Here is a 14664-nt window from a genome sequence, read left to right as displayed (position 1 = left end):
ATAATGGACTCACTCCTCTGACTTAAAAACTCTCACATTGATAATAACTTTGAGTTACACGGGTGTGTACATTATGTTCAACAAGTTTCTTGTTCTCTCTATATATCGATTTAACCAGAAAATATGCACAAAGAAAGGAATTATTAACTGAATAAACTGGGTCCTCATTGCTAGTATGCCAACACTTTACAAAATGAGATTCAGGTTCTATTAATATGATACAAGATTTAAAATAGAACATTCATAGAATTCATATATTTCTATTGGATCTATATATTTTAATGTATTGAAATATGTAACTATTGTATCAAATATGTGGCATAAAATTTCATGGTAAAAATGTTAAGAAGCTGAGTGGTGGTGGTGGTGTGTGCCTTTAATCCAACCCCTTGGAGGCAGAGTTAGGCAGATCTCTATGAGTTCAAGGCCAGTGTACAGAGTGAGATCCAGGACAGCCAAAGTTACACAGAGAAACCCTGTCTCAAAAGAAAAACAAAAACAAAAAACAAAACAAAACAAAAAACCAGTTAAGAAAACATGCAATGCTTTTAAGACAGATTTTAGCAGAACGGGAATATAGTCTTAAACCTTTTTTGATAATTGTCTACAAGGCTTTTTGATCATTTCTTATAAAATTAAGCAATTCAGAGACTTTAATGATGACACCTGTTCTGTAAAAATTGACAATGAATTCTGTGCAACTATGAAGTAGAAAATTATCATTTCCATGTGTTTTAGGTTAAGAGGATCACTTAGCAGAGACTTCACTAGGGAAAGACACCAAATTTGTCGGTTTCTAAAAATCCCACTGCAGAAAATTACTTGTTCTGCCAAACATGAGACCATCTCTTCTTAGCACTCAAGAGAAGGAAGCTTTCCTCTTCATTCATTTCACAACATCTGGCCTCTGGCCAGTCACGTTAGTACTATTATTATAGCCACTAGGGCATTTCTCCACCACTGCTATGTTTTACAGTGAAACAAAATTTATAAGAGAGGAGACACAGCTTAGAAAATAGAGAAGGACGTTGCTAGATATTTGTTCTGCTAATAAACATTTGCTACTTATTTATGCTATAAAGTTAATCACTTCCTTAAATCAATTTATTCTTTACTATTTTGAGTGGAATTCTGTTAAAGCTAGACATCTCAAATTTCTCTTTGGATCCTGAAATTCTTCAAGTGAACATTTTATTTCCACATCTTAGGATTTGTAATTTGGCATATAATAAAGAATATTTTAGTTAAGTCAGAGGAAAAAAATTCCGTAAATAAAATTATTAGCCACATTTATTTATTTATTTTATATATGTATTATTGCTTTATAGATGCTTTCAATACTCCCAAACAAGTTCATGTTCACACAGGAAATAAAAAAAAAGGTTATATAATTTGCAACAAATAATAGAAGAGAAGCTGCAAAATTTCTGTCTGTCTACTATCAGAATAAGTTCTATTTTTAAAATTTATACAAGCTGTGATTTAGTAGGAAAAGAAAAGCAAACAGCATAGCACAGAAAAAAAAAGAAGTCAGAGAAACATTCAAAGGGAAAATTCAGCAGGCGCTGATGGTCTTGACTCTAGAAAAAGCTGGAGCAAAGTTGCCTTAAATTCTAAAATAAAACCATTCAATTATTAATTCCCCATAAGAGGATCAAGAGGATCACTTTGGAACAAGCAAGCACCCAGAGGACTACAGCCACTTCTCCACTATTCCTGGGGGTGATGTGGGGGTGGGGTGGGGCTCCCCGTCTTAGAGGCAGCACTAGCTAAGCTTCTATCTTCTCTTGTCACTTAATTCCTCCAGTACTTTTAACTTGTTTAAAACATACACACCATCCCAAGTGTGCCCATGAAACATTTCTATGCAATTTTGCATTTTAAAATAACGTTTGTGCATCACTCAGCAGGATTATGCATTACTCTGGATAATGAAGAGTTGGCTGTAGTCGAAAAGAAGGAAAGCAAAAGTTGCCAGCCACGTTTACAAGCCTGCTTCATGAAAAGGAAGGTGAACCAAATTTTAGGAGAAACCACATTTAAATAAACAGGTAATAACAACTAAGAAACTGCCCTCACCATTAAACAGGACCTTATCAAAGTAAGCTTTACTAGTCATGTTATGTGCAGAAGGTGGCGGCCAACGAACTCTGGCCAGTGTCACAGTCATATTGTTCAGAGGTAACCAAATAAAGAAATGACAAGCTTTCGTCATATATCACCAATGGGAAAAAAAGAATGAAGCTTAATCAACTATATCATAAAAATGAACTTCATCCACGCAAAAGCTGTGAAGACATTGAAATCAAAATATTGTAGTCTGTCACTTCCTAATTTCTTCTAACCTCTAGAACGGCCCTTTCATCCTGACCCACTCCAGGAGACATGTTTCTGCGGAGGAGGTTGTGGGTGCGTTCATTTTGAGCACTGGATGTCAATTCTTCGACAAGCCGAATTTGTAATGGTTTGATTCTTGTTTTCCTTCAGTTACTCCTTACGTTAGTGAGAACTTAACACTACTAGAAGTGCAAAGCATGATTGTCGGTTTAGACTTACCCTCGCTCCTTCTCTACTTCCTGCTTTGGGGAGCAGCCATGCTGCCGACACTGGAAGCAGAACCACTGGCCCCTTCCTCTCAGTGGTTTTGCTATGGCAAGGAGCTGAAGACCAGAGACTCTTCAAAACATTTACCTGGAGGGATAGGGAGGAGCAAGCTACTGGCAGCTGGGGGAAGAAGGAGTGTGAGCTAGGCAGGCAAGGTTGGGAAAGAATGGACTAGAGTTTAATATTCCATTGAAGTCAATGAAAAGATCAGGACTAACAAAACTGGGTCTTGTACCAATGTCTTGTCTCTGATGACAGAGTCATCTATTATGGTAATTTTTTCCTGGTTATGACTTTCAGGCTTTTTGATATTGAGATCATGAGAGTTTCGCATTATGACTAAAAATATTTCTTCTGAGAATCTACCCAGTCTCTGAAGAAACTATAATTGGGAAGGGAGATATCCTGGGAGGAGGGCCAAGGAAGGAGAGGAGTGGAGTGGAGATATGATTAAGATACAGTGTATATAGCTATTGAAATTAGAAAGGAGTTTTAAGAAATAGTCATGCACACACTCATTTTCTCTCACCCTTATGCTCCTTCTTCTTAACTTTCTCTTTTGACTTACATATTCAAACATACTTTTACGTATATGGGAATAGAAATCAGAGAGACTTGTAAAAGATGCAGAGATAGAATACGTCTTATATGAGAGTAGGAAGGAAAAAATGAGGAAGATCTAGGCAATGGGGTGGTGGAGAGGCGATTATATATGAATATATTATATAGGAATATATTTTCCACATATTGAAGTTGACAGTTGTTATTGATTTCACTTAATAAAAAAATGAAAAACCCACATAAATTTACAAAAGTAGCACAAAAGAACAGTTAATAACCATAGCATCTGTTGACAGTCTTCAGCATGCAAAGTACAGGGGTGCTTTAGATGTTTCACCCTAGTCAATCCTTATAAAAACTTTGTTTAAATATCACAGTCCATGTTTTAGCTGAAAAAAAATAAAATAAAATTCCAATCACAAATTAGTGCATTTAACCTGTGGAAGAGTCTGGAAGTGATCACAGATCCAGCTGTTCTTTTATTTTGGTAGTATGAAATCCAGCCTTATAAATACTACCTTAACTATTCAGTGATACTCTTCAAACAAAGTAAAAGCTGATATATTATAATGTTTCATCAGGGGTATATAGATGGAGAGAGACAAAGAGACACAGAGAGCAAGAGAGAGCGAGAGAAAGAAAGAGAGAGACAGACACAGAGAGGGTGCAACAGCGAGAGAAAAGAGAAACAAGAGAAGAACGAAAGTAGAATTTTAAAATTTTGAATACAGCTTCAATGAGGCATGACACCTTAATCCACACTTTTATTTATAATTCTTATTGAGTCAGTAAATTTTATAAGTTGTGTTAGCTTGTTATATTTTATACGTTGTCAAATGTGTTAGCACCGTAGTAATCAGCAGAAATCATTACCCTGTTGTGAACGTCACCATCAAGCTTCAGGAGTTTAGAACTTAAGCTCCAAATGTACCTTGAATTGGTAGCTGTTTCCTAGAGGCTTGTTCAAAAATCTAGCAGAGAGAAGAATCCATTTGAAGAACACCGATTTGACTTCACCTTTTAAAAGAAGTGGTGATGTGGTACTAGGTTGGGAAGCATTACCATGAAATTTAGGCAAGGCATGGTGCACCACTACCAACCTACTTCTGAAGAGCGATGGTGCGGAACTTTCAACATACCTTCCATAGTGTTGGTCAAAATGCTGGCCATACTCATTGCTCTTTGCCTTGTAGGATCTTCCAACAAGTCCATAGAAACATGGTAAGAACTGGACCTTCTCTTTCTTATTTCTGTTTCAGTAGTTGTGCCCTGAAACACCAAAGTTCCAGACAACAAAATAATCACTATTCTCTGTGGTTACATGCTTCAAAGCACTCCAGTTGTAGACACTACTCAAGCAAGAGCTCACCATGCTTTCTCGGGTGTAAGCAGTGCTTTACTTGCTCATTACAATGGTAAAATACCCCCCCCCAAAAAAAAAGCAGCTCAAGAGAGAAACTACACAGAAGTTTCAAGCGCTACAGCCAGCTGTGGCAGGGAAGCAGACAGAGGAGGCATGGTGACAGCAGTAGGGGCCTGGCTCCTCACACTGAACCTACACTCAGGAAGCAGGCAGTGAGCAGAAGGTGGGAGGAGGCTAAGTTGCCTCAAATCCCATGCCCAGCGACCCACCACCCCCTTCTGCTCTCTACCCATTTGGTTCCACAACCTTCTCAAATAGTGCCACCAGCTAGGGGACCAATGATAGAAACACGTGATTGTGACATTCCTAGGATTATCATATTTAAGATTGGTCTTGAAAGTCCATCAGACCCTCGGTCTCCTGTGATGCCCAAGTTTGCCAGAGTGAGCACTCTCCATGCTAGAGATTTGGGTTGGAAGGAGGAAAATTCATACCCACTGGATCAACTCCGAGCATTGTACCCGTTGCAGCCCCCAGCTTCAAACTGAAATGCATTTTTTTTTTCTGATGTACTTCCAGGTTCAGTTTTTAGAACTTTATAGACAGGTTTGAAAAAAAGGGTCATTATCCAATATGCTTTCGTAAAAGGTCCCTTGAAATGTGAACTCTGTATGTAAAATATTTCAATTTTTTTTTTGTTTTGGAGACAAAAGTCATTTGTCAATATCTATATTTAAAAAATACAAATCTTATCTAACCTGTATTTTCGTCTTATACTTATATTTTCACCTACACTTATGAAACAATTCTACCCCCAGATGAGCTGCTTAAACACGGAAACTCTTGGGAGATGTCAACTGGAGGTGTTTTGATGTTGACACTCACACAATGATTCCATTCTTCCCTTTTCTAAAATAAACTCTCCAGGTTTGGGGATGGGCAGAGACGTGTTCCTACTTCAGAACATTAAACATGGAGTTAGCAGTCACAGGACAAAGGAGAAATCTCAGCATTTCGAACGTGGGTCTGAGTGAGTCGATAATAAACAAGCCACTCTCAGTTGAACAGCGACATAAGCGTTGCTTATTAATCCAGACCTCACTGGGATGTGAGCAATGAACATTACTGCTGTGTTATTGATTTGCATAACTGCGCATCTCAAAACTGATTTCAACTCAACTGGTGTTATCACGCATGGTGATAAAGATCTGTGCAGTCACCTCAGATTAACGTCAAGGTAAAGGGGGGGGGCTAAACCAAGGAGAAAAGAGAGAATCCCTCACTGAAAATAAAACTATTAAAGTAAAGATGGGCTTACCGAATGAAAATATTTTACCTCCTTAAAGACATGCCTTCTAGGAAAAAAGTGGAGGTCACATGAATGTCATTTTATCTCTTTGCTTTAGGCAAAACCATGTTCAAAGCTCCCAATCTGTTTTAATGACAGATTCCAAAATCTTTACTGATATTAGTCCCATAATTCTTCAGAAATTAAATTGTCTCAATGGACTGTATGTGTAAAGAACAGGAAATCGTGTGCTTTGGGACATGCTATTTGCTTGCCACTGTTCGTTTTCTGTTAGTATGTTCCCATCGCAGGAACCCAAAGGCTGACAATTGTGTGTCATTTTCAGCTCCTTCCACAGGACGGAGTTTCGCCTCAAAGCATTGACTGCATGGCTGAAGGAACACAGGTGTGGGAATGTGCAGGTCACCAGGTTACCAAAGGCTTGGCTTCAAGCTAGGCTCAATCGACCTTTGTGATGTAGCCTTCCTTTTCTGATAAGGTAAATGTATAATGACTCCCAGCTAAGGCCAGGGCAGTTCTGACATAGGCATTTGTACTTATATTGATGCAATGGAATTGGGATTTTTACCCAATGATATTAAGATCTGTGATGGGCCTCTTTCTGTATTCAAGAACCACGTGGAATGTTTCATAAGAAAAAAAGATTTCCGGGGTCCTTCATAACTTCTGGGTACAGACAGTTAATTTGGAATTTCCATTTCTGAGATTCCCCTAAAGGAAGTTGAAGCACAGCCTGAGAAACACTGGTTTTTCCTTATCTACACATCAAAGAATACCACTGCAGTATTACACAAATACATTAGAAATGGGCTCGCAACATCTCACTGGAACAGCACTGGCCTTGCAGAGACTCCTCTGTCTTCTCATGTCCTCTGCACCTTCCTTTATCAGTGTTTCCATCTCATTATGGAGTTTACTCACATGCTAGGTTAGGGTTATCAAAGTATTTGATTTATTTATTTGTCTGTTTTATGTTTGGCTCTAGAATGTTAATTAAACTTTGTTTCAATTTTGATAATAAAAATAATTAATAAAGAGATAAACACTGGTTTAGCTAGTCAGTGGCAGCTCATGCCTTTAATCCTAGCACTCTAGAGGCAGAGGCCCATGGATCTCTGTAAGTTCGAGGCCAGCCTGCTCTACAGAGTTAGTTCCAGGACTATAGAGAAACCCTGTCTCAAAAAAGAAAAGAAAAGAAAACAAAACAAAACAAAAAAACACTGATTTTTTTTTTAGAAAAATGTTTTTTAATCAGCTGTTCTTCCCATTTATAAAAATTTAATAGAATGTTGTCTTTCACTATGAATAGAATGTAGTAAGGCTTGTAAACAGCATATCTGAGGTCAAATCTTAGCTCTAGAAAACACAGGCCTTGTTTTCCCTCTGTAAAATGGGGATAAATTAGCAACTATTAGACAATTGTGAAGGCTCAATGAATTAAACACACAGTGTTCTAGGCAATGTGTTATACACACCTGGATAAAATTATTTTTCTCAAGAGATATGACATTTTCTTATCATTCTTTTTGTCTGCTTTACAACAAACCTCTACTGTTTCTGTGGCTTGCTATTTTTCCAGGATACTTGGAAACCTTCCTGAGAGGAAAGGTTGAGAAGAGGCCATGGCAAATCAGCGATGACCAACAGCTATTGTCATATCCTAAGGCAAGGCGCTCCTCTAAGAAAGGACTGAAATCTAATTGGACCATTATTATGTGACTAAGGGTCTTGACCGCCTTTGAAAAAATGAAGATAATTAATTACACGAAAGAGATTTTAACCCAGCTCAGAGAACTGTGATGTCATCAGACAACATGGCTTATGTATTTTATAAAGGTCAAATGACATTTCCTTCAATGCCAACATGAAGAGTGTCTCGTTTTATAAAGGAATCTTCAATGATGCATCCTGGTGTATATTATTAAGTTGAAAGTCTTTTCCATATGCTTGATTTGGGGTGGCTTTGCATATAACAAGAATTCATGGCGGCAATATGAAAGTTGGGATCTATTAGAAAAAGTCTAACCTGTTCTATTCAAGGAGTCTCTTTACAGATGTAGGGCAGCTGGGTCATTTGAGTTGGTGCTGGGGGTAGAGCACACTATGTAAATGAAGAGAACTGTGAACTAAGAGATTTAGATGTAATTAGTGACAGCAAGTGGAAATGTGAAGTTGTTTTAAAGAAGCAGGATAGCAAAACCTTTGAAATGCATATATATATACATATATATATACACATGCACATGAATTTCTTAATATTTAATCATCATGCTTCTTGTGTTGCGGTGATGGTGACGTAGCTCTTGGGAGACAGAGGCAGGCAGATCTCTGAGTTCAAGGCCAGCCTGGTCTACGAAAAGAGTTTCAGGATAGCCAGGGCTACACAGAGAAATCTTACCTCAAAAAAAATCTAATATAATAATAATGATAATAATAATAATAATAATAATAATACATTTGCACAGCAAAGTGCACAAATTTTGGCTCTTTTGTTAAATTTCAAACTGTAGTAATAATAATGAACAAACAACTGTATGAAACTCATTTTACGGTCCTAATTTGTAGAGATGTGTAGGTTTTGACAAGATAAGTTTATAGCCTGGTAACACCAACCAACTCTTGGCCTCGGAATAACAGATGCAGTAAACTTATCATCTGTGGAAGTCAAAGCACACATTCCTGATGGCACCAGAGTCCCTTCTCCTTCTGTACCCTCAGCTGACGTGGTAATGGGCCTCACCTCGGGCAGCAGCTGCCCCACAGGAGATGTGAGCGCAGAAGGGCCTCCCACTAGGGAGACCACACCGTTGCAGTCTACAGCACTGTGCATCTTCCCATTCATGGGGAGCGCGGGTATCCCCCGGGAGGCGCGGCTGGCCTGGCTGACGTTGCTGGGACGCCTTTCTCCATGTCTGTGTGGCACAAACAGAGAATCTCTTCTGCTGTCGTTGTCCTCGAATGTGCTGTGTTCATCGTCCGCAAAGTCATTTTCAGAACCGATATCCTTCACTCGACCTTTGAAGCTGAAAAGGCTTGCTCTACTGTTGCGTCTTGGAGAGAAAAGGGAGCCTCGGATGCTCAGTAGAGACTGGAAATAACCAAAAGAAACAAAACAGTTGAAGGCAATTGAGAACCTGCACCAGGAAGAAAATGGCTTGACCCGCTGGTTCATAGCTGCAGGCTAGCTCAGGATAAAGCACTGGACTCCCTTGCTGCAGTACAGTGCACACCCTTTCCATTTATTTCCCCCCTTTCTTCCTTCATTTTCCTCCTGTTCTGTCATTTTCTTTGCTTTAGCACAGTTAGAAGCACTCCCACAACACTGTCTAGTCTTATTACTGATGCCTGGAATGGCAGTACTTGCTAGACCATTCTCTTTAGAACTGAATTTCGCTTAACTATTCAATGGAAAGTAATTAAACACACACCTACATTTAGGCCTTTTGAAGGCCAAAATAGATGCAGTAAGAGCTCACAAGTGACCACACCCTGAGGCAGAGGCTCCCTAGAGGAAAATCAAAGCTGGCTTGCTGGTAGACCTGCATAATTATAGTACAGGAGCAGCTTCTGTCCCTCCCTTTGCATATTTTATAATGGCCTTCATGAATAAATTAAAGAAAGCAAGCTGAAATAACTGTATGATTCATTTCCTGATTTCCACTCTTCTGTCTCAAGAAATATGAACAACACAGTATTAGCAAAAATCCATTTTCAAATAAGAATCTGATCACAGCCGCTTAACATTTTCTAAACAATGGCCTATCTCTACACCAAGCTCTTTCCTTGGACGTCATAGACCAACAAGAAAGAATTGCCTCCTCTGTGCTATTAGTTTATGTCTGCAACCTCTGCTGTACACTGGACTGACAGCCATTCCTTTGTTGTTCATAGTACCCTGTACCTCAGGAAAAGCTCTTCAGTATTTGAATCATTTAATCTCTGATGCACTAATACAATCTCTGGCTCTAGAAGAATGGCAACATCGCAAGTCCAGCCAACTAGAGCACTTCATACCTATAATACATGGAATGGTTTACAGAGAGACAAGGAGAGTTGCTGGCCCACTGAGAACCAATACTTCCTTCCCCAAGAGTTGGGAAAGAGAGGTGTTTTTTCAGCTGGGGTTGTTGGGATTGCCAAGTTTAAGACCTGCAGTGGGTCTTATGCTGCACACATGGGAGAAGCCTGGACTGACATATGAAAAAGACATCATTATGCCTGAGTCCCTACGTAAAACTTGCTGTTTTAGGCACTGTTCTATTGCTTTGAAGAGATACTACGACCAAGCCAGCTTTATTAAAGAAAGCATTATTTGTGGACTTGCTTAAAGTTTCATTGACATTTCATTTTCACCATGGTGGAGAAGACAACAGTATGCCTGCAGATACTGAGAGCTGCATCCCAATTCACAGGCAGAGAAAGCCTGGGTCTAGTGTGGGCTTCTGACATCTCAAAGCCCACCTCCAGTGACAGACAGACTTTGTTCAACAGGGCCACATCTACACCATAAAAGCCACACCTTGTAATTCTCTCAAATAGTTTCACTCCCTGGTGACTAACCACTCAAATATATAAGTCTAGAGGGGCCATTTTTATTCAAACAACCACATTCCACTTTCCAGTGCTCATATGTTTATAGCCATATAAAAACACAAAAGGCATTTAGTCCAACTTCAAAAGTCCCCATAGTCTATCACAGTTTCAAGACTGCTTAATATCCAAGGTCCAAAATCTCTTCTGAGATTCAAGGCAACTGTAACCCATTATAAAATCAAACCACCACACTTGCTAAAGCTATTCATAGGCATTATTTACATAATTTAATAGTTCTGTTCTTTCCTTAAGCTATTCTGCATTGTATGTCTATAATTATTAATAGAAATAACACAAATTCCATAATTTAATCTGAGGCGTTTGATCTTTTTCGTCTTTGAACAATTTAAAGCCAACTAAAATTTTGTACCTATGACATTCCTACATTCCTTAACACCACTAGGTATTCTTTCTTTTTAGATAATCATCTTTCTTTCAATGATATTTGTAATACTTATACCACACCTATGTTAAGTATGGTTCCAGAGAGTTCGAGTTTCTGGTGGCAGAGCAGAGGTAACAAGTGACAGGCAGCAGAACCAGTGGCTGAGAGCCCACAGCTGCCACTACAAACAGGAAGCCGAGGGCTCACTGGAGATAGAGGAGGCCTCTGAAACCCAGAGTCCACCCTGGTGACATAGCTCCTCCTACAAGGGCATACCTTGTCATTCTTCCCAAATAGTTCCACCCACTGGAGACCAAGTATTTAAACACAAGAGCTTATGAGGACTGTTCTCATTCAAGCCACCCTCAGGAACCTACCTATCATAACAGCCTATCGATTATCATTAGCTCAAAAAGAAAGGCATAAAATGATTGAAAGGGAATATAGTAAAACTCAAGTATATATAACACTTTAGTAAAGTTTATATATTAACTTAAAATACACCTTAGATGGAGGGAGATTATTTCAATAAAACTGCATCCAATATCTCATGATTAAAAGGTACATTGAGAACAGAGTTTATATATGACAGGTAGCTACATTACAAATAACCAGACCATGTCTTTCCTAGGTCAGCTGAGGTTTCTTCCCACTGTGTGGTAAGATGCCCACTGTAGTAGCTCTTAGAGTCAGCAATCTCAACAACCCCAATCGTGAAGGTACTCTCTCTTTCCCAACAGTAGGAAAAAGAGAAAACAGGTTCTCAGTGGGCCAAGCAGAATCCCATGCTTCTCTTTGAACCATTGCTTATACTTCAGAAATGCTTACAATAAATGCCATAAACTTAAAGTACTAAGGTCTAAGAGTCTGTGATGCAAATGAAAGACAATCAAGAAGACGCATCCTTTCCACCAGTGAATCCCTCCAAAATATAACTCCTGTCTTATCACAAAGATGAACAGCAATCATGACATGAGGAGGTGACCTGGTTCTTAGAGAAGTTTCAAAAGAGAATATCCAGATGACTTTGAGACTTGACTGCAGATGCACTCTTGACTTTCTCCCCTTCCCCCTCCCACACTTACAAGTCAGAGATGTCTAAGAAATATTTCACATTTCCACCTACTCCGCTGTGAAAATTATAATCTTGCAGGAAAAGCTTATATTATGTATTTTTTGGTATGAAAGCAGAAGTGCAGAAGTGGTTATCAACATAATCTTCTTTATTATATCATTATAAAGCACAGTTTCTTAATAGATCACATCCTTGGCCCTTGAAAATATTTCACAAAAGCTAAGAGGTGCCTACCACTGCACCCAGGTAAAGTCTTGGTTTGACCTTTTCAGTATTATTTCCTGGACTTTCAAAGTGAGATTAGTGCAATATCTGGGTGCTACCTCTCTGCCTCTGCCTCCCTCTCTTTCTCCCTCCCTCCTTCCTCCCCCAATCTTGTTCCCTGTCTGTCAGAACAATGTCCAATAATATAGTTTTATGAGGAGATTTTTTTGAGTGCTTGTGAGAAAACTCCAAGAAATCAAGACACAAGTCTTATGATCCCAATTTCTTCAAAATCAAGATATTGTTCTCGGATTATGTTTTTGTGACCCTCTCATGTGTAGCCGATAGGAGTAACTTTACTTTAAATATTCATTACAACTGCTGATTGTTATTTGTTTACAAACATGTTTCTCTGTAGAGCTTGTCCATCCCATATGCAACTTGCTCTTGTGATTGGACACTTTACTCATGTGGCTCCTCTTAACCCTCACAGTATGAATTGCCTGATGCTCTGAATAAAGTGGGCTATTACATGAGACTTTAGTCTGCCTCACTTCTCAGCTCCATTCTCCCAGGCTCTACATCTAAGGCAGTAAACACCTCGCCATGTTCTTTGCAACCTGTTGACTTTAAAAAAAAATCAGGCAAATATTTTTAAGCTGCTCTTTGTATTAATACAGATTGCTTAAGAAACAAATAGGAGATAAAATAAAACATGGCGGGTCATTTATGGCAGCGACCTCTTACAATGCCCAACCTGCTGGGAAAACACAGAAAGATCGGGGACAGAGTCAGCATTCCCAAGCATAATGCACAGACTAGAATTAATCTTTTCATATTTGGAATAAAGCGAATTGAAGAAAATGTCTACAGTGCCAGTGGACATGAAGTTTCAAATTTAGGCAAACCTAGTATATAATTTATACAAAATTAGGTTCAGAAGTAGGCAAAATAATCTCCCTTCTCTCTCTCTCTCTCTCTCTCTCTCTCTCTCTCAGATTTATTTATACAGCATTTTTGCCTGAATGTGTGCCTGAGAACCAGAAGAGAGCACCAGATCTCACTGTAGATGGTTATGAGCCACCATGTGGTTGTTGGGAATTGAACCCAGGACCTTTAGGAAGGACAGCCAGTGTTCTTAACCTCTGAGCCATCCCTCCAGCCCCCCTTGATCTCTTCTTAACTCCCTCCCTCCATATCTTTCTTTCCTCCTAATTTTTTTTTATTTTTCAAAAATAAACATGGTTTTAAGAGAGCCCAACATTTAAGGGACCCATAATTACCAATTAATATTTATACAAGTGGAATCATAAGGATTGTAGTAACAAAGTAAAAAAAAAAAGTTTTTCTCCCATGGTAATAAAAATTCTATTCAATTTGAATTCACCACAGTTTATCTGAATTCACAATATTATTTGGCTGTGGAACAGGTCTGCTGGCACACCAAGATGTACAGATGTTACCTATTAGGTCCCGTGAAACTCTTTATCTGATAAGATATGAAGAGAAAAAAAAATCCAAGATATGTATGATATATTTAAAAGGAAATCAAATTATACATTTCATCATCAGTTCTAAAAGATGCTTTTCAGATTGCCCAAAAAAGCAGAAAGTCTCTGGGTTTCAGTGTCGGATTAAGTTTGAACACTATCTTCACCTAACAAACCTGACAATTGGGTGATTTTTAACTCAGCTGAGCTGACCCTAAAGTAAGAGCAGTCCTCTGCCATCGTAGTTGTTAACACCAACTCTGAGAGGGCAAAATGAATGCCTATGACGTAAGCCGTCCACATGGAAAGCCAGGAGCATGCTGGTAGCCCCTTTGAGAGCAGGCTGTCAGTTGTAGCTCCAGGAAACCCTGCAGCTCCTGAAAGCCTTACAGCTAGTGTGGGCCTTGGCTGGCAGTGGTCCCTCCTGCAGAACGGACCAACACCGTAGAGGAAAGCCATTTGTTGCTCCTCCTGCTTTAGAAGGTAAAGCTGGGTACGTTTTGGCAAAGGGTGTATTGTTTGAGCCTGGCAGCGTCCTGTCACGTTGTCTGGGTAGAAGGTAGTCCAGGAGGCACTCATGGAGAGATGGAGGTTCAGACACAGACTCGAGGAGAAGTCTAAGCCACAGGAAGGATGGGCTGTGGAGCGTGTGGTGGTTGCTGTTCTCTATGGTGAGGAGCAATGCCCCTCTTCTCTGGATTACTTTAGAGCAGTGGTTCTCAACCTTCTTGATGCCATGGCCCCTTAGCACGGTTCCTCATGCCATGGTGGTCCCCAACCTAAAATTTACGTAGCTACTTCACAAACTGTAATTTTTCTACTGTTGTGAATCATAACGTAAATATCTGTGTTTCCTCACGGCCATAGGCAGCTCCTGTGAAAGGGTCTTTCAACCCCAAAGGGGCCGCAACCCACGGGTTGAGGACCGCTGTGTCAACTGCACTTGTTACGCAATCAGTAGCCCTCGGGTTCAGCTGCAGCATCCACGTAGCAGGCTGAGAACTGCCGCTCTGGACACTAAGGATTCTCAGTTACGGTCTGTGGGTGGGTGGCTTAGCCTCTTCTGTAGCTGCCACATGC

The 14664-nt window shown here is 39.6% G+C and overlaps 1 protein-coding gene across 4 annotated transcripts in view; it reads right to left on the bottom strand.

The window, feature by feature from the left end:
* LOC110557626 (sodium channel protein type 2 subunit alpha) overlaps positions 1-14664 on the bottom strand; it is a 131102-nt gene that overhangs the window by 47401 nt on the left and 69037 nt on the right. For all 4 annotated transcript variants that reach the window (XM_060390295.1, XM_060390294.1, XM_060390297.1 and 1 more), the window contains 2 exons: positions 8578-8925; positions 4305-4434 (listed from right to left, as the gene is read on the bottom strand). In XM_060390295.1, coding sequence (XP_060246278.1) covers positions 4305-4434; positions 8578-8925 — 478 coding nt within the window. The remainder of the gene's footprint in view (positions 1-4304; positions 4435-8577; positions 8926-14664) is intronic.

Source organism: Meriones unguiculatus, chromosome 8 (genome assembly GCF_030254825.1).
Source record: "Meriones unguiculatus strain TT.TT164.6M chromosome 8, Bangor_MerUng_6.1, whole genome shotgun sequence".
NCBI lineage: Eukaryota > Metazoa > Chordata > Mammalia > Rodentia > Muridae > Meriones > Meriones unguiculatus.
This window is presented reverse-complemented; position numbering and strand designations above follow the sequence as displayed.